The sequence below is a fragment of the Coturnix japonica genome, chromosome 8, assembly GCF_001577835.2.
Source record: "Coturnix japonica isolate 7356 chromosome 8, Coturnix japonica 2.1, whole genome shotgun sequence".
Classification (NCBI taxonomy): domain Eukaryota; kingdom Metazoa; phylum Chordata; class Aves; order Galliformes; family Phasianidae; genus Coturnix; species Coturnix japonica.
In genome coordinates, this window is record NC_029523.1 from 25,826,024 (window position 1) to 25,853,023 (window position 27,000).

Consider the following 27,000-nt stretch of genomic DNA (forward strand, 5'->3'; position numbering starts at 1 on the left):
GAGTTGTTAAGCAGCAGCACAAACACAGGACAAAGGCCTTGTGTGACACCCAGTGTCATACTACAAGAGCCACAGCTGACCCTTAGCAGCCCTGCAAACAGCTTCTCACACTGCATTTCACTTGAACAAAGTAAAGCCGAGTGCTGCATTTGGGCATTTCTACTTGCTGGATCCTCTTCAGTAGCTCCACGAACTGCTGTGATCCCAGATCCAGAGATCCGGCACAACACAGCTGTGATTCTCAACACCTGAACACACTGCCTGCTCATTTGGTGCCCACAAATGATTATTACCCCCACTAAGACTAAGGGGTTCTCTTACCTGTGCATTGCAGCAGCAGCACCCACAGAGAGGCAGTGCTTGCACCCAGCCCCTGCATTGTGCCAGCGAGGCTGTGCACTCCAGCACTGCTCCCCTGGGAAGCAGCTTGATGATAAACTGAGCGATAAGGAAGGGCTGAACACAACTCCTGCACAGAGCTTCCCAAAGCAAAGCAACAGGAGCTGCTGGGAGAGCCCAAGGAGTAACACTGCAGGTACAAGCAAATGGGGCTGCTCTCACAGCAGGGCTGCGGCAAAGCCCATTCATCCCATCCATTGCCTCAGCAGTGCTGTGTGGATGGGAACACTTACCCTCGCTGTCCAACCATGCGACACGGGCTCACCATGCTCACAGCAGGCACTGTATATTGAAGTGACTTCCAGACATAGCACCAGACGCTCACAGCCAGGCCTGTTGTCCAGGAGCAGCACAGCCCCCATGTCTGCCCCACCACTGCACCAGACGCTTCTCCCTCTCCCACCCACGGTCTCCATAGGGGTCCCAGAACAGGATTTGTTGACACACAGACTTGCAGATCAGATGGAAGGAAGCTTCAGAGCAGCTCCTGCAGCGCAGCCTGCACCACAGAATGACCAGAGGCCAGTTCTGAGCTGTACTTCAGAACAGTATTTCTTCTCTGGAACCTGCTTGTAGCTCACTGCCGCCTCCCTGCTGGCCGGGAGCTCTGGGCTGTCACACTCATAGCTCAGCAGAAGATGCACTTCCATATGAACAAGGGCTTCCAGCAGCAATCTGCAGAGCAGCTGCCCCAATTGGCACCTTCATCCCAACCCAGCAGACGTGCACTGCCATCCATCACTGATCAGAACTGCTGTGTGCACCGTGGCAGTCCCACAGCCCTGCAGTGCCGTCACCCCGCAGCAGGCTGCAGCCCAGCACACCCCGCTGAGCCCGACCTTCAGCTGCTGCTTTTTCAGCGAACAGAAGCATCACTTCTGCTTGTTCTCTGTGCAAGACAACAGGAATCCCATTTCCTCACCTCTAACTCAGTGCTACGACTCAGAGCCAAGGCCAAGGAGCCCAGTCAGCGGGATCCACAGATCACTCTTCAGATGGTTGTGCTGAACTCCTGCCCACAGAACAATCTATCTGTCCATACCTGAGCAGCAGCACGGCCCAGCTCACTCCTGCAGTGCCCGAGCTGCCAGCAGCTCACAGGGGCACAGCCCAGCAGCCACCAGAGGTACCAACCACACCACCTGCAAGGGGAAGGCAGCATCACCAGCAGCTCAGCAGGAAGGGAGAACAGCTCTGGTACCCCACGTCCTCCTCACTCCTTGCTATCAGGTATTGCACCTGTGGAAACAATGTGCAAGGTGGGCAAGGGAACCACATACAAAAGGGAACCAAGGCAACAAAGCGCAGCCGCCCACCTCTGCACGAGGTCGCTCCCACACAGCTCCACGTGCAGGGTTCTGTCATTCTTTACAAGTTACCATAATTACACTTCCAGGGTCCGGCAGCTCGTTCCAAGTTCTGGTCCCAGCCCGGTGTGCAGACATCTCCCAGCTGGGAAGGGCTGCTCTGTGCCAGCAGCGCACTGCTCATACCTGGCTCACAGCTCAGCACAGAGCAGCACTGCCACGCTCTATCTGGTAGCAGCCCTTGCAGGAAGCCCCTGCCCATCACAGCAGATTGCTATCTCAACACAGCTGCACAAAAGCAGAACAGATCTCCATCATCAAAGGAAGCCCTTGCTCTTCAAAACCACTACCTGACCCTCAGACACACAGCCAGCTGACCCTCACATTAATCACTAACTGAACGCCAGGATTCATGTTCTTATTGTTCTTCCAGTAGCTCACTCCCACACACAGCTCCCTGGAAGATGCATTCCAGTTGGAGACCAGCATTACCAGCAGCAGGGGCTGAGCCTGAGCTGTCCTGCCCTGCAGCCTTCTCAGCTGAGGCCACACCATTGGCTTTGGCTTTCCCCATCAGCTGCAAGCTCCCCAACACAGCACTGAACGTAATACACCAATGGTGCCAGGGCACTCAGCCCCGGCCTGAGCGTATGGAGGGCCTGGAACAGCAGAGCAGAGCACAGGCATGAAACAAAGGCAACAAGGTCCTCGTGAGGAAGGTAGAAAAGAAGCGTGTTAGCAAATGCTGCAAGTGTCAGCTTCAGGCATATGTCCTGCATTTATTAAAACAAGAGGTGAGGCTACGCAAACCAATCTCAATGGGCAAAACCAGTACAGTGAGGAGTGGTCTCAGCTCTTCCCCTGCAGACACCGCCGTACTCACACATTGTGTTGTTTTCCCCTAGAACTGTGCCCATCCCCACAGCTATCACTGGCATTTACTGATCAGAGTCCCTTCCTCCCAGCATCAACCTGTAAGATGAACTTTCATGCTCAAACCTCGCCATCATTATATTCATGAGCCAATTTGCACCACGTGCTTTTCTCCCTCTCCAGCTTTATTTTTTCCTGCTGGCCACCTGTTGACAAATTGCTCAGCTTTAGTGCTCTGGATTTGGTGTGACAGCAAAAGTGGCGAGCAAAAGGACAGAAATCAGCACAGAGCAGAAATGAGCTGCTCAGCTCAGAGGGAGACGTTCTCCTGTTCTGATCCCAGCAGTGGACGTGGCACCATCACCATAGGGAGATCTGGACCCCCTGGGGCAGAACCCAGGTGAGACACTGATCTCAGTGGTTTCACCTCCGTGGGTTTCCCGTGACGTTTTTAAAAGAGCATGAAAATAAACCTTTATTTCAGTTAACACCCACCGATATTAAAGATATACGTTCACAGTTTTAGTTCTTGACACGAATGGGCTGCAAGAGGTAAATGTACATCTATCAGAACAGCAGACAGGCCCATTTTACAAGCTGTCTTGAGCACCGTACGTGACGTGCCGTTCCAGGAACTGCTCTAGTCTCTAAAGCAGAAGGGAAAGCTTCTGGTCAGCCTGGCCCCAAATGACCAACTGGACAGCCCAGAAGGCATCTGGAAAAAAGCAGAGTGACAACTGAAACAGCAGATACACAGTGTGGAGGCGGGGAAGGCTTTTGTTACAGAGAAAGCTTTTCTGTAAGTGTTTCTGCACATCAAGGCAATTAGTTGTATTAACTCAAGGCGTCCCAAAACTGAAACTGCAGCATGTTCTACTAACTCAGAGTGGGAGATGGAAGAGAAACACTCAGTGCTGGAAGGAGCGCAGCCCCTGCACCGAGCACCCGCCTGTCTGCTTAGTGGGGAGAAACAAACCAAGAGCCATCACCATCCACCAGCTGAAAACCGGCCTCCTCCTCCCAGCCTGGTGCTTTGAACTGGCAGGTGAGAAACTAGGAAGTCTGACAGGATGGTATTAACAGTGGTTTACAACAAACACATCTGTAGAAAATAGTTCAGGGAAATCAAGCCAGCCAACGCCACCGTTAAGGAGTTCGGTATTACATAGTCAAAGGACTCTGATACTTTTTGCCTGTCCTGTACAGCTTTTAAAAAAATAGGGCATTACCATTTGTTTCCTATCTACCTAGTTACGAAACTACAAATGTTTTAAGCTGTCCAAAGTGTAAAACATTAAATAAAACGAGAATCCTGCTTCTAGTCTCCTACTAAATGCTGCAGATAAAAACCCTACGAAACCCTCCTTATTTGTCTTTCTCCAAACTGCTTTTGGGTACCAAAGTGGCAATGTCCCCATTGGCGGGGATTAAATTAAACCTACAACTTACTACAGGGGTGTGAAGGATTTCTTACAATCGCTCTCTGAAGAACATTCATTTGTCAGCCAGCAGTCCAGCCCCAAACAGCACACAGATACAGAATGAAACTTAGCCTAAAGGTGAAGCGCCGGGTTCTGTTCTGCACCTTTCTGCATCACACAACCTGCAGTGCCCCCAGCCCTCCTGCCACAGCTGCCACCTCCCCCCCAGCTCTGCACAAGAGGTGGCTCAGCTACAGGGCACCCCAAAAAGGAAAAGCAGGTGGAATTTAAAAGCTTTTTTTTCCTTTTTTTTTTTTTTTCCTTTTTGCCAACAAAGCTTCTTGAAGGGGGGAATAAAATGGTAAGAAGGGTGAATGAAAGGCATCACACTGATTTTAAAACCTGCTCAGACCGATGGATCCACACAACACTGCTGGATACGCAGCTACGGAACCAGAACCCAACCCTGGAGGATTTCTCAAGTACCTGCTATCGATTCTGTATAAAGCTTTTGTGTAAACAAACTACCAAGCAGATGAAAAGTGACCGCTTTTCCAAGTCTGAAATTAAGCATTAAAAGCGAACTAACTCCAGCAGTTGGTATTTCAGACAACGCTCGGTCTGCCAAACTAGAATGCCACATATTCCAAAAGAGCACGGGCCGATAAAAACCTGCTAAGCAGGAGCCAAGGGAACACGAGTTGTGTGCGAGGATTCCAATCCAGCTCGCAGGGAGGGGGAAAATCTCTAAAATCCTGAATTCAAAAATAAACCCACAAATGAAGTGAAAGCTTTTAACTGGTACACACTGTTCACACCTATATTTCAAGTTTGGAAACGCATATTTTCAAGCAGCAATACAAAAAAGTATCCATGAAGAATGCATAATCTCTGAAAAAATTATGAAAACATCCCTGCTACCATTACATTTCTAAATACAAAACTGACTACCATATTGTTGCTTCTGTGTAGCGAGAGAAGTTCATTTTCGAAACAGATAAAATTCAGTCTTTAGGTGTGAATGGTATGAATGACAGTCTCCTCTTTTTTTTTTTTTTTTTTTTTTTTTTTTTTTTTTTTTTTTTTNTTTTTTTTTTTTTTTTTTTTTTTAAATTTCTTAGTTGTTTAGGATCCTTAAGCATGCAAGCCTCGGAGAGGAAGGCCCAACGAGGGCAGGGTTGGCTTATGACATCCAGTTTAGGACAGAGCTGGGAAAGCCTCTGGGTCATCTACATCAGGAGCAGAAGCACTCGACTGAAAGAGAAACATCAGAAAGTTATCACCCCCAGCAGCACCCAGCCCTCCCACACCCAGCCCTTGGCCAGCAGCAAGCTGGGCATGGGGCAAGGCCAAGCCCTTCCCTGCACAGGGAACCTGGGTGTCTCCCCAGCAGCTGAACACACAGCACAACCCTGACCTCCCTTCTATAAGCTACACTGAACCCCAATTGGTATGTTCTACCCTGGTTTTCAAGCAGCAAGAAGTAAAGCAGACTTCAGCAGTTCAGTGAAAAGCAAAAAGGACCCCATAATAAATGGAAAAACTGGAAAAAGTATTACTTCAAAAAAAGCAACTTCTTATCTTCCCCCTTGACGGACAGTAAGTTTTTGCTGTCCCCCCCCAGTCCCAGGATCTAGGCAGCTTCCTCAATGACTCCTTACATTAACACACTACCTGTGGAGGCACCAGAGGCATTAAGCAGACCAGACCTTCTCATGCCTAGAGCAGAAGCTGACAGCTTCTTTCCATTCTTAATCGGTGCACTCCACGTAGCTGCCACTGCTGCAGCAGCACATAACCATCAACCCTCAACAAGGGAATGACTGAAGCATTAGAAAACAGCATTAGCTGTTCAGAGCACAGCTAAACCTTCACACATTTAACTCCCCCTGTTCATAAACTGGCTGTTAATTAAAAAAAAAGTCATCATGTCAATCTATCCCTAAGAACTTAGATGCATCAGCAAAAAGGCTCTTCAGTCCTCACAGAGTACTTTTTCCCCCAAAAGGCTCTCAATCGTGCCTAAAAAAGCACGGAAATTAAATGCAAAAAGGAGGGACTTGAGAGTAACCTTCACTTTCTGCATGAGAAATGTGGTGGGGAAGAAGAGTAGAAAGAATTTCTAGACAGGAACCATGGAAGTTCCTGCAAACATCTACATGCATCAAGGAGGAAGTGAAACTTAAAGCCATTCCAATAAGAGCTGCAGCAACATCTGCAGGTAAGACAGACACTGCAGAATTGCGTGTGCCACAAACTAGAGTTGAGAAATAGTAACAGGGCCTTCTGCATGCAGCCTGAACATCTACAGCTGCTGAGGCACAGAGCAGGTGGGCAGGCAGGATGGGCAGCGTGCTGCGGGAGGGAGGGGAGCTCCCCACTCTGGGGAAGGGAGAGGCTGCAGAGATCACCCACCTGGTTGGGCGTGTGGATCACATCAAACTCCTTCACCAACTGGAAGAAAACAGAAAGTTGGCATCAAACAAGCAGCAGATCTCAAAGTACTTCACCACCTCATGGCACATTCTTCTACATGTCCTATTAGTGTAGTGACTCAGAGCAAAATCCACTGTAATTTTCTATCAATTCCTTATAATTTTTCTTACGTCACTGCCAGGAAAGAATTTTTCAACTAATAAACCTAAGCATTTACAAAAATGCAGTGAAAAGAGACAGTCCACAATGTACAAAGGAAAGAACAAGCCAGACTGGTTTACATGACAACCACAGCCCAAACTCATCTTCTAGCAACCTAAGCACGTGTTTATGGCAAAGAAGTGATCTGTATTAAATCAGACTTTGCTACAGCTACACAACTGTACTTCAGCTTCACACTCCTGCCCCAAGCAGTGTTTTTCCAATTATTTCCCTGGGGGCTTTGGTACTACAGGTGGAAAAAAATTCCTGCACGCTAAGAAAGAAAACATGTTCCATTTCCATATAATTCCTCCCCAAATCCCTCAAACTGAAGACAAACCATGCAGCAAAACACTTGTTTTCTTTCCCTCCCAGAGGTAACAGTGCAGATATTCTGTCCTCAGATCTGTCCAAAGAGTCATTTTTCAGGCTTAGATAAAGCTGAAAAGAACTGTTTTTTGTAGTAACCTACTTCCTACCCCTGGTTCTGTGCCTAGTTAGAACACTGCTGAACACTCATCCTTTTGTCCTAACAGTAACCTAATTTTAAAGCAAACCTGCAAGAAAAGACGTTTCACCTGGCTTTAAATGGTGCTTGCTTTCCAAACAACTCTCCCCAGAACAAGAGTGTACAAGAAGGGAAAGTGTGGGTGCCACAAGCTCAGCTGCCCCACAGCCGGGAGCTCTGGCTGCTCACCTTGTCAGTCCTGCCCCCACGGCTGGCCCTGCCTCCACGTCCTCGGCCACCCCGGCCCCCTCGGCCACCGCGTCCGGGGCGGCCAAGGTCTCCAAAGTTGATCTCCAGCTGGGATGTGATGTCATTGGCAGGCTTACGGAAGTGATGATCCATTACCGAGTCCTCAGCATGAGCCTGAAATGAACAATTTTCACCTGAGTAATCAGATCACCACCGAAGGGTTTTCATCTGCAGCTGCACTCTTAGTGACACGGCACCTGAGCTCACCTCCAAACACACCACCCTGAGCATGGTAAGAGATACAGCAGGAACCGCTGTGCATCAACTGCACCACTTCTGCAGAGCACTGACACCACGCAGAGGACAGCAAACGCTCTCTGCCTTAACTTCATTAGTGTGCTGGAACATATCTTGTATGTCCAAGACAATTCAGAGGAGCTCTGGCATTCTTTCACATTAACAAGGCTCAGCTTACCTGGGCCCCAACCATTCCAATACAGAACTCTGTTTTCCAGCATTTCGCTTCCTCTCGTTTCATACCTGAGGAACCTTAAGTTTCTATTCATTCAAGTCTTGTGCAATGTGCACTCAATAAGCCATCTTTATTTTGCTCCATGAGTGCTTTACATGTCCTCATTTGCTTCGCTTCGTGTTAAGCACTTCAAGCACTGGAAACCAAAAGAACCCCACCTTGGTATTCAGCCATAGCAAACAGTGGAAGAGGCGTAAGCACAGTTCAGACAGAATATAACTGAGGTAACTAACACAATTCAATTAACACAATTAAGGCTAAAAGAGAACCCACCTCACAAATTCCACTGAGGAAGGGCCCCTACCAGCATCACCATGACCAAACAACCCCCCAGTGCTTGCTGGTGCACTCAAGACTCAACACCCCGCATCCTACCATGCGGAGCAGGCCAAATATTTCAAGTCATTATACATTGAACACAACAAGCAACAGGTGTTTTTGTCTCCCCTACTCAGCACAATTAACTTTCTATACAAGCAGCCCATTTTTGGCTCCTATGATGACATGCAGAATGTAGAATTAACCACACTGGATCAGACCAGTACTGTCTCTTAAAAAGCCCAGCCATCGCACTTTGGAAACGTGACAATCCACAGCTCTCTAACACCCAACTTCTGGCTGTTTGCTCTTTTGCCTAACATGTAGGTGCCACATGCAAGCTTAGGCATTCTGACCGTAAGTTACTTTTCTTGTGGTATAGTTACACAATATACTGACTTTCTGACTTTCAAAGGCAACATACTGTGCAATTAAGTGCAACACCTCTTAATTACCTGTTGTGGATCCTTCACAGAGCAGCCAATGGATACACAGAGGGCTGAAGTCAAAGGGCAGAAAGTTGCTTTTGGGAATGCCTCGAGTCAGTCACAAGCACCGGAATGCACAGAGCCACCAAGAGCACTACCCCCCCCACCCCCCACCCTAATGATCCCTTCCAAGCTCAGCTGGATGTATGGCATCCACAGCACCTGCAGCTTAATTAGGCACAGTGAGAAGTATTGCTCCACGCTGGTTTACTCCAAACATATTTCACTGGGACGTGTTCTGTGCAGCAGCTGCTCCCTAAGAGACTCCTGGTTCTACTGATCTGAACCACACTCTCATCCCTCAGATCTCTTCTCTGCACTCCTAAGCTGGTTTCAGCAGATGCTTTTTGGACAAGAGTCATTCCACGTCTCTACCTGACAGCACGGGCAGAATGAGAATATTAAAGCAGAAGTCCACCAGTGATTCAAAGAGCAGGCAATGCCCCTCATTATGGTTTTGATTCGTTTCCTATTGATGGTGTCTCACCTACTGTCTCAAACACCGCAGGGTACTGAGATGTTATTTCCAACTTACTGGCAGTCAAGTGACTCTTCCGAGAGGCAGAAGTAGTAGTTCTGTGCATCTACTTCCCTGCACTGCTACTGCTTAAAAAAGGAACTCTACAGTCTACCAAAATACTGCATTTTCCCCAACTGAACCTTGGTTTAACCACTAAAGCCAGCAAGTAGCAAGTTCTGTGTGTAACCTGAGGATTTCTTTACCCAAAATAACTCTAGCTAATTTAAAACACCAATAGAAGACTTGGCACATTCTCCTCTTGAGCTTAGGTGGTAGAAGACATACCACATAGACTGTCTGTTCTGAATCATCTTTGGAAGCACTTCATTTGTATGTACTGGCAACTCTCGATAGTGCCCTGATCTAACAGATAGCTGCTCGAAGGCACTGCTGCATTCGTGGGTCTTGGGAAAGCCTGTCCAAAGCTTTAAGAACAAGTCACTAATGGAAAGTTAGCCAAAGCAGATAGGAAGATATGGAAAAACAGCAAGAGAAAATAAGAGACTCACGATGGAAGTGTTTATGGGACGATCAAGAAGGAAAAAAGGCACTAATTACGGAGAGCCCTACACTGTGCAGTGAGACAACAGGCATGGACAGAAAAGCTCCATATTCTCTACGTTTGCTGTTTCCTTATACGAAAGCCCTTCATTTCAGAAGGGGCTCCGATCAAAAGCACGTATCACCAGTTAGATAGAAAGGATCAGTACCTCATTTGACTCCAGCAGACTCCCCTGCATTTCTGTCATCGCCTTTGTCTGATGAAAGTTGCGTGTCCACACCAAAGTGACAAAAGGAACAAAGGGAGAAAACAAAAGGAAGAAATGAGACTCAACTACATATAGAAACAACACGTAATAAGGTCACATGAACTTGCTGGATACAGATGGCAGTGAGCACACGAAGCAGCAAAAGGATGAGAGAAGTTGTACAAGCATCCAGAAGGTGCAGAGGATGGATTTATACTGGAAGGCAAAGAGAAATCTCAGATTGGGAATAAGAAGTTGTTTAACGACCTGCTGAGAACTCCACCTGCAGACCAATCTCCTTCACCTCACTACAGTGGGCACACAGGCCTGCACAGACAGATGGCACAGGTTGAGGGTGGCTTCAATTAATTATGCCTAATGAAAAAAGGAATTCAGGCTGCGCAGAAACTGAGCTACACACTTTGCAAAGATGACCGACTGTGTTCCGATACTTGCTTCTCAGTCTTCCATTGTGATCTCTTCTCTAAGGAAGCGATGAGGGTAGAGGCACAGCACAACAGATGTGTTGAGCAGGAGCTCATTCACTGGTGGATGAATCTCTCCAGGAGTTGTTTTGAACAACTGGAACAAATTTTAACATTTCTTCACAACTCAGCTTCCTGTTATTTGTTCAGTAGGACTTGAAGTACTCAATTACTAAGCCAGCTGCAGAGAAGGAAAAGGATCTCTTATGGCACAACCAAGCCTTCTGGAAAGACTCTCATCAGATGAGGGCTGCCAATACATGTGGATTTCATATTAAATCAGCAAGAATCTGAGACAGTACGAAGAGTTCATTGTACAGCACGTGGAAAAGACCTGCGATACAGTCAGTCACTTCAGTCTTCAGTGAAGAACATGTGGAGGAGAGCCTTGTGAAGGAGCTAAGGCAGATGAGCAGCAACAGATCCTTTACCGCAGTCTCTTAGGACACCTCTAGGAGTGCTGAGAAGGTGGCCCTTGTGACAGAAAAATCTGCAGGTGCACCCTGTCATTATTCAGCCCTAAGGGTTAGGAAGATGTGGGGCTGAAACCCAGAATTTACCTATAACCAAGTCACTTCCACAGACCAACGCTCTCATTACCCAGCACAGAAGCCTTCTGCCAACCTCATGATTCAGAAGGATGTCCAAGAAGACAGAAACATCAAGAACAGCAGGTGGTGAGTAGCTGTGTTCACAGCTCTGATTTATTCTACCTGTCCACAAAGAAACTGCAGGGAAAGCTTGCCCAACACTTGTGTTTTAAAAACAATCCTGCTGTAACACTCAGGAAAAGAAAAACAGTTTCCCAAGAGATCAGCAAACAATTAAAAGAACAAAAGAAGACATCTGCTGGACAAGTTTAGAACACTGTTAACAGTGGTTTTGTTGGTATCTCACTTCTGTGCTTGCACATCGAGGATTAGTTACCACAGGCACTAGTGTCAGAAGTATCATTTGTCCTCAAGAGCAATCTGCTCTCATCAGCAGCTCCACAAGAGAATTCTGATGTGAAAAAGAAAGTTTAAAAAGTAGAATAAACTATTGCTTCACTTTTCAGAAGGAAAATAAGAGCTAAGAGCTTTCCAGCTTATTACTCAGGAACACAACCACCTAATAACACTATCGTATGTTCAGATATGTCTGGGGAAAAAAAATTCCATCTACCACTGGTACCTTGTAACAGATTCACTCTGTGAAGACTGGAGTGGGGGAAGAGGATGTCCTGAACTGCTCAATGACTACAGGTGTGCTGCATCTGCATACCTTGCTTGGTACCTTACTTCTTTAACACACAGCAACTTTGTCTAACTCAAGTTCTGCTTCCTATGCAAGCCAGAAAAAGCAGCAGAGTAGGAAAATAAAAAGAACCAATCTACTTTGCACGGCCAGAAAAATAAACAGCATGATTGTGTCTCAAGCTCATTCCAACTTCAGTGGATTAGAAATGGAGTTCTCATGGTAAGGGATGAACAGCACTTCCCCAGCTGTATGGCATGCCCCATCTTACAAGAGAGAAATGACAAGGTGTGAGAAGCAGAAACACACATTAGAAGATCAAACAGCATGTTGCATACTACTTCACTGCCTCAAAAGGAGTCAGAACCATCTGCTGCACAGGGCTGAAGGCCACTGATTAACAGTGTTAAAACCAAAGATTTAAAGGTCCTGTCAGTTTTTGAAACTGAATCCAGCTGCTAGAGCCCAGCCTCAGGGCTCTCTGCACTGCTCTACTCCCTAAGCCGGACAATGTGTTTCTCTTTGCTACACTCGCTCTTTTAAAAGAAGCTGGTCCTTACTACAAAGTATTTGAGGAATTAGTTTTCAAGTGATCTACAGAACAGTGTCACTGACACATACAAGCACATTCCACCTGTTCTCTAAAAAACATCAGAGGCACATGGCTGGGTAAGCCTACAGAACTACAAGTTACCTAGGCTAAAACTTCCAACCTGGTGTAGGCATGACCCACGTTTCTTCAGTCCTACGCAGAATTTAGCAAGCACAACCAGTGTGCTGAGCCAAGACCAACACAGTGATATGATAAACTTCTATTAAAAAATTGGAAAAAAAAACGCTGATGGTCCCACGAAGAGACAGCCCTTACAAAGCCCCTGCCCAGCTGCTGTCAGTATTCGTCTTCTCTCTCAATGGTCAGGTTATAACACAGTGTACGTGAGCTTAAGAATACAGAACAATTGTGAAAACTAACCAGAGGAAGAACAGCAACTAACACTACTGTACAGCTGCAGTTGTCTGTAAGAGAAGTTATTTTCGCTTTAACAAACTTTGATAGAAAGGTCAGCTTGTCAAAGAATAGAGCTCACACTCCAAGAGGTGCATATCGTTAGAAAAACCTGTACAATCTGGACACTAGCAAATATCAAAAATCACTTTACCTCCTCGCTCTTTGACTTGTGAAGAACAAATCCTTTTTTCCATTGCCCATCAGCACCCTCATTTGGTTTACGGATGTTGAACTCAACCTTTGCACGATCCTTACTTTGAATAGCTTTCCATTCATCCAGGGTCATTTCCTTAGGACCTTCCTCCTTAACTTCTTCAACCTCATTTTCCCTGTAGTAAATTCATGGATAATACTTACGATCATGACTTAGAACTTAGTCCCTATATACAGTGAATTCAAAAACAGCTCTAATGAGCACCAGGTTATAATAAACATTATATATATATATATATACACACACACAGAGTAATGCTGTTATTTTGTTTCAGATATACGTATTAAAAACTCAACTCCAACACTCAACAAGCACACATGAAAATTTATCTTTAGCTAAATGGAAACTGCTAAATATCACAGTCAGACACCTTTGAAAACATAAATGGTGACCACAGCAATATTTTAAAGTTAACGTTGATCCTTGCTGTCTATTCTCAGTATTAATGGCAATTGTCCGTGCAAATATTAAAGCCTATTTTTCCACGAGACTTGTTTGGAGCTGTTCTCCCCTCCTCCAGGAGACCTGACTCCTCATGTGCCCAGTCGGGCATTAAGATGGCACTTGCTCTTACCGTAATCCTCAAGATTCTGTTGTTGTTGTTGATTTGCACAGTCTGCTTCTTTTACATGATTAAAATCAGCTATCAGTGTTCCAGGTAACCAAAAACAATTTCCACTTTTGGTTAACTTGAAAAAACAAACAATTGCATAAAAATGCAGTTCCTTGGGAGATGCATCACCTCATTGTAAAGTTCTGGCACCCCTGGCTTCTGCCAAAGAGCTATTTTTAAGTAAAATGCACCACCACTATGTTCAGTAACAGATCATGTTCCAGCTACTCAGGCAGTCAATCCTCCAGTCATTCTTTGGTGTTGCATTCTTATGCAACTCTATTTGATTTATGAGCTAATATGACATTACTGCAAAGCAGTGCCACAGACATGCAGCAAAAACATCATGAGAGCATCAACTCAAGAGAAAGGGTCTTCCCTGTAGCCATGAGTTGATTTAATAATGCAGATTTAATAATGCAGTTTCATTTTACTCAACGTAGAAGAGAATGACTTTCTATGTGACACTTGCAGAGCCATGCTTAATGCTCATTGCAAAGGTACTGGCCCCTGGCATTCTCCTTATTCTGTAAAGCATCCTACAGCTCCACCAAAACTAATTTAGAGATCCAAAACAGCCAACCTGGAAGCAAAGCCATGTAAGGGTGCTTCCCTGGAAAGAAAACTGATGGACTGCAACAGAAGAGTTGTATGCTCAAAGCACAATACATCTTCTGAAGAGTTCCAGAAGGAAACCACTCACACAGCCTGCAGAATGCTGCAGATACTGACCCACCCTTGTGCAGATCAGTAACCTGGTCAAGCAGCAGACACCACTGCTAATACAGAGCCAGGCAATACTGCACACTCAGAAAATCTCACTGGGTCATAGAATGGTGTGTATTGTAATGGGCTCCAAAGATGACCTGGTCTCAACCTCCTTAACGTGGGCAGAAAGATCTGCAGCACTCTTTTTCCTTCAACATGAGCTACATGCATTTTCGAACCACTGTTGCAGCTCTGAGTCCTTAAAACTGCTTGGGTTCTTCCCATTCACAAGGCAACTTTAACCACGAGCATCTACAACCCTGCAGGAATGATGGCACTTGGCAAGTAGTCAAAGCACATCCCTGTCTTACTCTCTGCTCAGTCACTGCTTCACCAGTAACCAAAGCTACTAGCAAAGCAATGAAGCTGCAGAGTGTAAACATTAGAAATCTTTGGCAAACCAGCATTTAAAAGAAATGTTTTCTATTGTTTGCCATTCTCTTTTTAATCCATCACGCACTTATTAAAATACTATATTTCCATAAAAACCCATATGTAAATCAACTCCAAGCAACTAAGTAACAGTTGCAGGAATTATTCCACTCACTAGTTGCTTTTTTTTTCCCCCTTAACAGTGTCCAAGAGAAAACAGAAGCAATGGAGTTGACTTCTTTGTGAACTACACACATGCACAAAAGATGGAAAGAGTGAGAGACAACCCTTCTACTAAAGGCCAGCCACACAGCCCCAGCAGTTCTGAGAAACTCAGTGCCTCCCATTGGCAGAACATTCCGTCCCCTGGTTGTTCTGGGTAGTTATGAGCATGGTTGCTTTTGGATTTGGTACTTACTGTTGTAATCCTGAGATTACACACTACAACGGGTTATTAATAACTAAATCTGAAAGCGACCTAAGAGCTTGCAATACAATAACAGATAGTTTGAAGATAACTTCTAGATGTCAAGTTTTAAAGAGTTCTTCAGCAGCATCATGGCTGATTTTGTATCCACTGAAGGACATATAAAGCAAATGTGGCAAAACAGAACTCTCAGGGAGTACCAGTAAAGCAGTGATACCTTTGAGGCAACCAGAGAACACAACAGAAGGGGACACACTCACTTGTTTTCAGAATCAGCAGGCGGATGTTCCTCTCCCTCTGGCGTTTCCTCAGTAACAGCAGACTGATCCAATTCACTGTAATTACAGTTGGGCTTTGTTTGTTTGCTGTTTAAGTTCAGGCCTATTTCAAACTATGCAAAATGAACGCCTAAGTTCTATGGCACATTTACACAGCTTAGTGTTCTTTAAAAAGAACTGCTTCACTAAGAATAGGGGCTCCCCCTGCCTTTTAAAACTCTCGAGCTTTGCTTCTTCCCCTGTTTTTCCCCAGCACTTGTCACACCCCTTCTGAATGCCTCCCATCAAAGCTTGAGACAGAAAACATCTGGATATTAAAAACACCGTATTCAACGTAATACTTGGGAAAAAAAGCCTGCTTAGTCTGACCAACAACATTAAATCCGCTGCTTTAATTTTTAGTACAATAAGGATTGTTCAAAGAACAGCACAAAACTGTTCCCTGTTTTCAACTTCCCCAGAATTCCTGTTTTAGAAATGGAAGCCACCCCATCTATCCATAACTCACTACATTCTGCAGTCATTGGCTTCTTTCATAACGTACCACAAACTCCCAAAACCTAAAGGAAAAAAGGGCCCCAAATCTTTGCCTTTTGCAAGCTGTGAGTTAGGATTTAACATTCTGATAGATCTCAGAGCAATCAGTGATTACTAACGTGAGCTCGTCTTTGACGGTTCCCCAGTTGTGTGATCCACTGCCACCTCGCTTGTCCTCATGCTTCAGGCCGCTGAAATGTGAATGTGAAACAGAACTAACAAAACTGAGTTAACATTATAGTGTCCAGATACAGAAATTCAAAGACATTTTGAGCCGTATTTTAATAGTAAAGAACAGCTAAGGAAGCTCTGGGAAAAGGTAAAGACTTACGATCTATCGCTGCCACTATGTCTGTCAAATTCACGTTTGCCACGAGAGTCAAACCCATCTCCTCTGCCCATCCCACGGCCACGGCCGCGGCCTCTTCCAAGTCCACCACGGCCACGCATCGGTCGGTCCAGGATGGGTCTAAAAGAAAAGGTTGCACTTCAGTATTCCCCCCACCCCGAGCTTACAACACAGCTTTCAAGTTCTTATTATGAGAATTAGGTTCGCTTTCCCTTTGATTATTACTTGTTCTGTTGGCATTACAAGTTTTCAGAAAAAATGGTGGTCAAACCCTGGAGCAGGCTCCTGAGCAAGGCTCTTAGCACCCACTGCTGTCAGCACACCAGAATAACGCCCTAATTAATGTTCTGCTTTTGGCTACCCCTGCAGCCACACACCTGGATTTGAGGATCTTTGTAGGTCTCTCCCTTCCAAGTGAACTAATTCTAGCTATGTACAGTCTAATTTCAATGCTGAACTGGAGGAAAACCGTATGTAATGCTGCTCTCCACATTTCAGGAACTAAACAAATGCTTTGTTTGCATCTCCAGCCCACCATTCCCAAATTTAGCCTCTGTGTTGCACTACGTCACTCACTGATGGTACAATCTCCCTCCCAGCCACCTTACTTTTAAAAGCATTTCAACACCCATCATTCACACGCTAACACTGGAGAATTGTTTTCAGAACTCTTGAATTCTGGACCCCTTTAGCCATGAGCTGCCTTCATTACTTCCACACCTGAAGCCACTGGAGCCAAGGAAGCGTGAACAGCTCCACAGATAAGCCCACATGGGCTTGAGGTTAACTGGACAAGTGAAGCAACAGCTGTAACAGCAAACGGATCTCATCCTGCAGGCAACAGCCACACTTCAGTTCCTCCTCTGACCTCTGTGTTGTGGATGTTCAGAAATACACCAGGTATCTTATTGATTTGCACCGTGCTTATTGTCAGACCAACAGAACCGTTCACATTATGCGACTCCTGCTAAAAACTTGAGCCATGCTCTTAAATGAAATCACACAATGGGAAAGTACTCTGTGCTGACACAGGTGCCTCTTTTGACCAACAAATGGAATTTAGTCACTTTAATTCTGATGCTAGCAGTTTTTGCTTGGCTTTTAAGCTTAGTAGCAGAAGAAAGGACAGCTCCACTCCAGAATATCACTGTGTCCAACATCACGCAAGGCAAATTCTTACTTATCAACAGAGAATTCTCCTCCTTCGCCCTTCTCATCGGCAGGTTTATCAAATCGGCGCTCACGGGGAGGTCGTCTCTCAGGTCTCCTGTCAATGGGTTTGCCTTCACCCTGCTGCTGCTGCTGCTGATCAGGCCTCCTGCCAATGCGCCTTATCCCTGCAACAGGAGCAAAACACACCAACGGAATGCAGAGCTGCACCGGGACAGATACTGCAGGCAGCACTGTCATACAAAGATGAACATGAGCCGGAATTCAGGCTTTTCTTCTAACCCTGTGACCATGTGGTCTTAGAAACGATACCTTTATGAGGATCATTTGACTCCAACTGACGTTTGAATGCAGCATTTCAATCAACCTGCATTTAGTCCAAGCATATGCTCCTACAGTACTGTGGGAACAAGACCTGTCAGAGCACACAGCCACCACAGATCCCTGTTCAAACGATCCAGCTTTCAAAGAAGGATCAAGATAAGCAAGTTTTGTGTTCTTTCTCCAAAGGGCACTTTTCAGGTACAACATGTGCTTTCTATTTGATATGCACCAAAACAAGGCCAGCAGCTTCCCCAGAATCGAGCCCCCACAACAGCCACCCTGTTTCATCCGACTGCGCTCTGCCTGCAAGCATGGAACCAGAGGAAGCACCGGGGGCTGTGCTGCCCAGGGGGCCACCTCCCCCCAGCCCCGTGGCACCCCCCCCCCCCCCATGAAGCAGGCAGCTCAGCAGGCACAGCTCAGTGCCTCGCAATGACTCGAGCGCTGCTGCTCACAGCCCCGCGTGCTGGCGGACAAAGGCTCAGGCAGCAGAGTGCTGCTCACAGCCCCAGAGCTGCACTGCTGCAATGGACCCAGCTCCTGTCTCCATTTCCACACCTTCTGAAACGGGCCGGAATAGCCACTCCCCATCACTATGACATCTAAAGGGCCTTAAGTACTTTCCCAACCATCTTTACTACTTTTTAGGAAGAGCCGCACAAACTGCTCTGGGTGCTGTCACACAAACCACCATCCCTCCAAAACACGCAGGGAACAAAGCCCTCAGCAAAGCAGCACCCCAGGGCTGCCTCCAAACAGGGCTGCTGCTTAAAAAAAGAGAAAGAAAAAAAAAGCCAGTTTTGAATATTCCCAAAGACAGCAGATCCTGCCGAACAAGCAGCGCTGCACCTGGGTGGGGCCCAGAAGTTCCAGCTGTAATGATATCCACGCCAACACGCCCAGCCTAACAATGCCTCCTTACCTGACACATGGTGCTGAGCACACGTTGGCATGACAGACACTGCTCACTCCCTGCAGGAACACAGCGGCCTCGGCCCCTACTCATTCCCAGCAGAGCCACATGTTTGTAGAGGCGCAGCACAGCGGCCGTGCCACGCTGAGGCCCACAGCAGGGCTGCAATGTACGATCCAATGTCAAGTGCAGCACCCTGTGCTCAGCACGGGGCTCCCAGGAGTGAACCTGACAAGGTACAGCATTATCCCACAGTACATCAAACAACTGCACCTTGCAGAGCAGTGCTGCAGCAGCAGGCCAGGACGCCTGTTTCATTGCTATAATAATCCACAGCAGACTCCTTGCCACAACAAAGCACTGCTCGTTCTGTAAAGTCAACTTGAGAACCAAGAGGTGACCGTCCCTGAGCCATCCAAGGACCCAGACCCTGTGTGCTGGTGAAGCACCCACCCCCATGTCACTGCGTGGGCTCCCAGTGCCAGCCCACACCTGACCCACACCCATGGGGGACTGAACTCCAGGAACCACCGTTCAGGACAATAATCCCTGGCATCACAGTGGGAAACACAAAACACCCACAGGCAGAGCACTACAACAGCCCCCAGCTGCTGCTCAGTGTTCTCTCACACCCAACAGGAGCACCTTCTAGTACCATATATTCATTTCTCTCTTAAAGCCCAGTGTAACCCAAGCTACACGGGGTGCTGCACGGCCACCTGCATGCACAGAGCCACTGCTGCTCACACAGCCCTGTGCCACAGCTTGTTAGTTGAGGCTGTGTGCATTTCCAACAGCCACAACACCCGAGTCCTCCTGGTGCGATGGCTCCGGGGTCGCACAGCCATGATGGAGGATGCGAGTTATTAACACAGTGCACGTTGTTCCTACTGACTCAGTTCTTACCGCTGCACAACAAGGAGTGAATGACTTCTGCTCCGAGCGCGACACACACCTGCACCCCCGGCTGCCTGGATTCCGTGTGGGGGTTACCCCAATTAGATTCAATACCCCAATTCGATTCAATACCCCAATTCCTGCTGCTCCCATGGCGGAACCGCAGGGTCCCAGCAGTGTGGAGCTGTTAGGGCCCCCACCCCAATGCTGAGAGCCCCCACCAGCTCCGGCTGCTCGGACCCACCGGCGGCTTCGTGCAGCTCCGGGATTCGTACAGCAGCTCTATGCAGCGGTGCCGGGGCCGCGCTGCCTTTGGGGAACGAACTTCCCCGCGCACCTGCATTAAACCTGCCCTGTTAGAGCTGAACGCGGTTCCCCCCCGTCCCCCCGCTCCCCGGATTCGCTCCCGAGTTCCCGTCTCGCTGCGTTCCCTCATTACCCCGCTCCGTTCCCCGCTCCCCCCCGTTGCACCCCACGCGTTCCTCCATTTTGGGGCCGCGGCCACGTGCGGTTCCTCGGTGCTCCCGGGGCCGCCCCCCCCCGCGCCACGCGGCCCCGCTCCCGCCACGTGCGCACGGCGGTGCCGCTCCCCGCTGCCCGGCTCCCCCCGTCGCCGTCCTCCCGTTCCCCTCCCCGCTCTCCGTCCGTCCCTCTCTCCCTCCCGGCCGTACCCGCCGCTTCCCGCCGCCCCCTTTGTGCCCGTTGGCGGTTTCCCGGCTCTCACCGTCCTTGCGCAGCGCCGCTCCGCTCTGCCCGCCGCCGTCCTCCCGTCGCTCTCCCCCGGCGGACGCGGCGAATGGCGGCAGCGGGTTCTTCCGCTCCTTCTGGGACTCCCTGCGCAGCTGTTTGGCCGCGCTCCCCGCTCCGCCCGTCGCGGCCTGTCCCGCCGTTCCGCCGCCGGCTCCTCCCGCGCTGTTGCTCTGCGCTCCGCCCGAGCCGCCCCGGGCCCCGCCGCCCCCCTGGGCCCCGCCGCCGCCGCCGCTCTCTTTCCGCCGAGTCTCGGCCGCCCGCAGCACCTCGAAGGGGTCGGACTCGTCATCGAAAAGCTGGTCGAAGCGGTTGGTGACGACGCAGCCGAAGCCCTCCTGCAGGTGTCCGGGCATGATGGGCCCCCGTCGGCGGGATCCTGCTCCGATGCTGCCGGGCCCCCCGCGCCCTGCTGCCTGCCGCACAAGATGGCCGGCCGAGAACAGACCCGCTTCTCTTCCGGCGCCGGCCACATCCGGGCACCTCACCCCCGCGCGGGGCGCGCCGGGATTTGGAGGCGGCTCGCGCCCAACTCCGCGCGCGCGTGGGCGGCGAACTACAACTCCCGGCGTGCACCGCGCCGCCATTGTGCCGGGCCGCGGGCGGGGCGGGGTGTCATGGCGGCGGCGTGGGCGGGAACGCGGAGTGAGGAGCGGGAATGGGCGGGAAAAGCGACACGGCTCCACACGGACGGGACGGGCGGATACAGAGTGTGGGACCGGCTGTGGGGATACACAGTGCGGGACCGGCTGTGGGGATACAGTGTGGGACCGGCTGTGGGGATACACAGTGCGGGACCGGCTGTGGGGGTGGATGGCCGCCTGCTGCCCTCAGTGCTGTGTGTGAGCACTGCCGGCTGCTGGCGGGGTGCTGAGCAAGAAGAGGGAACGGGCCGGCTCCGGTCGTGGTGGGGCCGTGGCGGGGCCGTGCTGTGCCCTCACTCCGCCCCTCCGCTGTAGTTTCCTTACTTTGAACTAAATAACCCTCACGTTGCACAGCGCTGTTCCCTCCCGCTGTGTCCCCTCCCTGTCCCTGCAGCCCCACCAGGAGCTGCTCGGTGCTCCGTGAGGCCGCACTGACTGACTGCACGGAGAACATTGTGAACGAAGCTCAGCCGTGGCTTTGGAGCAGCAAAGCTCCGTGTGTCACCTCACACGGCATCCTGCAAAGCTGCTGCTGCAACTTTGTGCCCATTCCCTGGCACCGTTCTCACTGCATTCCCGACGTGCTGCACGGAGGCGGCACTCAGAGCAGCGCTCAGGGCTGCAGTGAGATGCAGGGAATGCACGGAACACAGCGTGCTTTGTGCTGAGCTCTGTGCACTGCACAGCAGGGCTGGCAGTGGGGCACAGCAGCAGGCAGACGTCCTGCAGGGCTCCTGTGTACCCTGTCATTGCAGCATGGGGTCTGCAGAGCAGGAAAACCTGCTCACTCTTCACTGTAAACACATGAACAGCACTGCTTCCTCACGAGGCACGTGCATCGGGAAGCAGAGCAGCACAGCCCCGCTCTGCACGTGGAGATGTGCAGCAGAGAAGTGAAGCAAAGCGTGCGGCCGCAGAACATCAGGTAACCCGGACTCATGGAGCCTGTTCCTCCTTCCCCTGCATCCCCAGCAGCTCGCAGGGTGGGTGCTGCTCCTGCCCAGCCCTGGCACAGCCGGTATTTCCAGCTGACGGAGGAAGCAGAGGGTTGGTCCTGAGCTCTGCCCTTAGCAAACCGCTCTGCAGCATCCAGCCACGCTCAGTGGGCTCTGCCGTGCTCCGTCCTCAGCACATGGGAGGAGGAAAAGGGAAGAAATGAGGCATTTCCCCTCACAAGGGCTGGGGCAGTGGGCACAACAGCAGCGCTGTGGAGGCCAGGACGAGTGAAGCACATGCAGTGTGCACCCATTGGAGCTGGATCTGCGGCCCAGCCGGCTGCAAAAGTGCAAACACGTCTCCTTTGAGCTCATTCACTCAGTGTTGCAGTCCGTGCCATGACTTTCCATCTGGATCAGCTCCATGGCTCGGTGTCTCTCCCTGAGACTTTCAGGGCACTTTGCTCCTTTCCCCACCGTCAGACCCGACCCACGTTCCCAGTGTCACGGTTTGAACTAAAAAATCCACCTGGTCCGTGACAGGGGCCGTGGGCCCCGGAGGGGCCCTAGGCCGAAAGAAAAAGATTAAATTAGGAAAAGAAAACAGCGGCAACGATCTAAAGGAGGCACACTTATTTACTAAATTACTATATCGAAATACAGGATAACACAATATAATACAATATATTAAAATTGAGCTAACGAATCAAAAGCAAAATAGGAGAGAGAATGAGTCCCGTAACCGAGAGGCCTACTGTAAATCTAGGCGAACGGCTGAAGGGTCCCAAACACTCCCCTGAACGCCAGAACTCGAAAGACGTCAGTCTGTTCTGCGACAGAGTGGTAATATTAGGAGTCCAGGTCCCGTGACCTATCCGTGTTGTCCCTGGAGATGTAGTCTTCTTCTGATAAGTTGCAGATTCAGTAAAATTATTCATGCTTTATATGATGTTATGATGTGGAATACTGATAGCAAAAATTACAAAATTATTAAACCATGACATCCACCCCTTATTCTACATCATTACATTATATTTATACATACATACACACTCATATGTATAATTGTGAATAATCAGCAACCTTATTTATTTTTCTCAACAATCTTAGTATTTATTCCATACAAATCCTAAGTTGAGAACAAAACTCTATAACCTAACCTACTATTTTAATTAATTTTGAGAAAATGGGAAACTGCAGAAAAAAGGAAAAATATGTCAGCGGTAAGAGCGGGAAAGGCAGTGCTAGTAGGGCGTCCCCCACATCAAGTGCACTCAATCCTTTCCCAGCCACCACAGCAGGTTTTCCTTTTGACTTATACTTCTTTCCATGGTGTGCTCTACACATGCATGGCCAGTGCAGGAATATAGAGTCCAGATGGAAAACTTGCTTACAGAATGCCTAAATTAAGGTATATAGAGAAAAAGTGTTTCCTTTACATTAATCCACTCTATCTTAAGTCCTATACCTAATTGAACTATTCTGTACTAATTGGAAATATTTTCTGAGACTCTACCTATATATCTACAGAAAATCATTGGCTGCCACTCCCCAACATCAAATTCCCTTGTGCGTACACATTGAACAATTCCCGATTTTTGTCCATCACCCCACCATGTTGCACCCAGGTCCCTGGGTCGAAGACAGTACCCCGGAGAGGTTTGCCCTTTCCAGACGCTGGAAGGACCCAAACTGTTTTTCCCAACACACATCTCTATGTGTTACTACAGGAACCTTATCTCCCTCCACGGTACGTAGGGAGCTGGATTGGTTAGGACCAATTACGATTCACTAGATCCTCGAGTGTTGACCAACCAGGTGGCTTCTGCTAAATGTTCTCCCAATTTTATTACGTTCCGCCACCCATTGCTTTCAACATAGTATTTCAATAACCATTGAATCGTTCAATCTTACCAGAAAGCTGGTGCATGATAGGGAATATGGTAAATCCACTCAATGCCATGATTTTTGGCCCAGATGTTGTTACAAGGGAATTTTTTAAAATGGGTCCCATTATCTGATTCAATTCTTTCCGGAGTGCCATGCCGCCACAGGGATTTTGCTTTTCCAACCCTATATGGTGTTTCGGGCGGTAGCATGGGGGGTACTGCGTATGTTTCGAGCCACCCAGTGGTTGCCTCCACCATGGTGAGTACATAACGCTTACCATTGCGAGATCGTGGCAAGGTGATATAATCAACCTGCCATGCCTCTCCATATTTATACTTTTGCCATCGCCCTTCCCCCCCAAATAGGTTTCATCCTCTTGGCTTGTTTAATTATGGCGCATGTTTCACAATCATGAAAAACTTGAGCAATAGCGTCCATAGTTAAGTCCCACCCTCCGGTCTCTGCCACCTTATATGTTGCATTCCCTTTCCTTCTGCGGGTTCAGTTTCCTGACTGTATCCTGATTTTGGTGCTCTTGGATTGGCGTGCCTCCACCGCTCGCTAGGGGATATGAGAATGTGCACCTCGCTTGTTCTGCTCACAGGTTCCTCAAGTCTTATTTTTGAGTCTCTTCAACGCTTGCGGAATTTTGCAGCAGTCTGTTAATTCAATACCTGTTTTATGTTTATGGGGTATTGTGTGATTTTTTTTTCATGTAGCCTTTAGTTTTTAGGCACATTGAGCAGTTTTCTACATGGCGCACCCTTTAAACAACAATGTTCCTTATTCGGGCAGCAATGTCTTTCCACAGTTCAGCAGCCCAAAACAGGTTTCACCCTTTCAGTGCCAATTATGGCACTATTTCCACTGTTGACACAACCAAACCCCAAGCATAAAAGGCATTGCCAACACATACCATGAAATCATGTATAAACACAGAATTGAATACGCAAATTGGCCAACCTCTCCACGGTTCAAGCCAACATCTAGAAGCTCCGGTACTGACTGAAACAGCCTCTTAACTACATTGGTCGGAATGACTGATGTCTCCTTTTACTTCAGTGCGGCCTCTGCAAAAGCTTGTCGATAATGTGGCGCTCCATAACACAAAGCAGCATTTCGATCTGCGCATGCATGTCCCTACAATACGACATGATCCATCTGTGTTAATAGGCGCCAAAATTTTCTTTTCCGTTTCTGGCGACTATAAGCATCATTGTACATATCGGTACAAGGATGCCATCAAATTTAGCACCCACGTAGATACCTCTTCTGTAGGTGGTTTTTTCAACTTTTTTTTACTCTCAGGCCAGGCATCCCTCAACAAAGATCAAAAGACAAAACTAAACCAAGTAAATAAAAGAATGAAAAAAAAAGGTCAAATAAAAAAAAGAGCAAAATAAAGGAAAACTGATCACTTCATTAGAAACATTATTCACAAAAAAAATAAAAAAATACAGGCAACAGCGACGAAGCTTTTTCCCCATTACGAGCTCCAGTAAGTAACAATATAAACATGAAAATCCACTATACCAAGCCAGAAGATGGCATCAGTAGGCATGATGGACAGATATAAACAAAAAAGAAACATTGCGCTCGCGTCGTGTGAGAAAAGAAGAGAAACCTTGTACTATTAAAACATCCAGCTCTTTCATATCCTACACTGACACAGCGACAGGGTGCCTAGAAAGAAGTCTGAATACTCTGTAACCCAAACTTAACTTCAACGAAAGCAGCTCGCGAAAAAAACACCCCTCATACGACAAGGCTAAAAGGATCTCTCACTTCCTCAAATGTATTAAGGAAAGAATAGCCAACCTGAAAGGCGCATCACTGCAGTACCCCTCCGTTAATACAGCCTTACTGTGGACCTCCAAATGGCAATCCTAATGGGGATCGCGAACACTGGGAGATCTCTATACGAGGCATCTTTGCACACAAACCTGCCAACAAGTGGAGGACCTTTATCGTCTCCAAAGCAATAAACCAAGAATAATTATGAGGATTGCGTCTTTCACATCCTGTCCCGTCCGTACTGGCCCAACCCTCTAAAAAAAATAAGCTCGACGGCCCGCGATCCGCATATTAATCTTGTTTTATCTGCCTCAAAAGCCTGCTGTGCTTGCTCAGGACCCCATGAGAATCTTTATTCTCTACTTCCGCATGTTACCTGATCTAGAGACAGGGCTCAAGCTATGTAAGGCTTGTAGCTATTTGGACAATGCATTCTCCAAAAAGAAACCACTACTCCAGAAAAAAGACATTCGGGGTCGCTGTTTCATGTATGTGCGGCGGAGGGACATAGCAGTGATTTTGTCAATCCACATTCCCCTGCGTGGGATGTGACGCCCACGTCCGATTCTTGCCATGTTATAATGTACCTACAGAACTTGGTATTTCCTGGCACAGCGCCCCTTCACCTTGGCTGCGCGTATAATGGACCAAAACCAGCTGTGCACCAAAGAACTTTGAGATTACATCTCCGTTTCCCTATTCTTGGAAACCTCTGACTGCATGTAATGAGCCCCAACACACTTACCAATGTCGCCAAAAAAATCAACATAATACTGCAAGTGCATCAAACAGACGTAAGTCATACTACCCTGTCCTCCAAAAACAGCTTGGATCAATCATGGCAAATTGTTGGGCTGTGCTTCCACCCCTTGAGGCGCTCACACAAAGACCACCAAGAAAAAGGTATAACTCAAAAGGATCCAGAAAATAAAGGTCGTAAAATGTGAAATATGACTGAACTACCACTTCATAGGTAAAAGCAGAACTGTGGACCTAATCACAAGCCAAACATGGAATGGCGAAAAGAAGGCCATTTAGCAAAATATCCAATGGTGGCATACCACCTAGCTTCTTACTCCAGTTCATGACTGAGTTCTAGGCATGTCTGGTTACAGCCAGCACTTCAATGCGACCGGTATGTAAACTTGCGATTCAGGCCACAATTAATCACGGTAATCTACCGGTCACAGACCTAGCACAAAAATACCTGCATCTGGCCGTTTTACAAACCTTCACAGGTGGCTCAAAGGAGCTGTGCAAGGCGAAGCGACTGCTAGTTGTTTAAAATCCTCTAAATACACCTTACTCACTTGATTATTCTAATTGGCTAATTAGCTTAGATAGAATGGGAGAGCCAAAGTAGAGAGTCCACGGTTACTATAGGAATAGCAAATAAAGACAAAGAGCTACTGCCGTCTGATGAACACTTTGAAGTGCAGGCACATTATACATGGGTT

At 48.0% G+C, this 27,000-nt stretch overlaps 1 protein-coding gene across 4 annotated transcripts; it reads right to left on the minus strand.

The window, feature by feature from the left end:
- Positions 1-3,027: 3,027 nt before the first annotated feature.
- Positions 3,028-20,761, minus strand: SERBP1 (SERPINE1 mRNA binding protein 1). Of its 4 annotated transcripts, none has more exons than XM_015870773.2 (10): positions 20,258-20,761; positions 17,410-17,566; positions 16,212-16,349; positions 16,000-16,071; positions 15,326-15,400; positions 12,823-13,000; positions 9,903-9,950; positions 7,335-7,508; positions 6,416-6,454; positions 3,028-5,254 (listed from the first exon to the last, which is right to left on the minus strand). In XM_015870773.2, exons 1-10 carry the CDS (start codon positions 20,634-20,636, stop codon positions 5,198-5,200), a joined length of 1,317 nt encoding a protein of 438 aa, XP_015726259.1. In that variant the 5' UTR covers positions 20,637-20,761; the 3' UTR covers positions 3,028-5,197. The 4 variants fall into 4 exon arrangements, with proteins under 4 accessions (XP_015726259.1, XP_015726258.1, XP_015726261.1 ...); XM_015870772.2 differs by having other exon boundaries at positions 16,000-16,095; XM_015870775.2 differs by lacking the exon at positions 9,903-9,950 and having other exon boundaries at positions 20,258-20,759.
- Between the last annotated feature and the right edge of the window lie 6,239 nt (positions 20,762-27,000).

Coding starts and splice junctions, on each gene's coding strand:
- SERBP1 (XM_015870772.2), bottom strand. CDS start 20,636: ATGCCCGGACACCTGCAGGAGGGCTTCGGCTGCGTCGTCACCAACCGC. Junction 16,350..17,409: donor GGAGAATTCTCTGTTGATAA/GTAAGAATTTGC, acceptor CTTTTCTTTTAG/ACCCATCCTGGACCGACCGA. Junction 16,096..16,211: donor CATAGTGGCAGCGATAGATC/GTAAGTCTTTAC, acceptor CAGTTTTGTTAG/TTCTGTTTCACATTCACATT.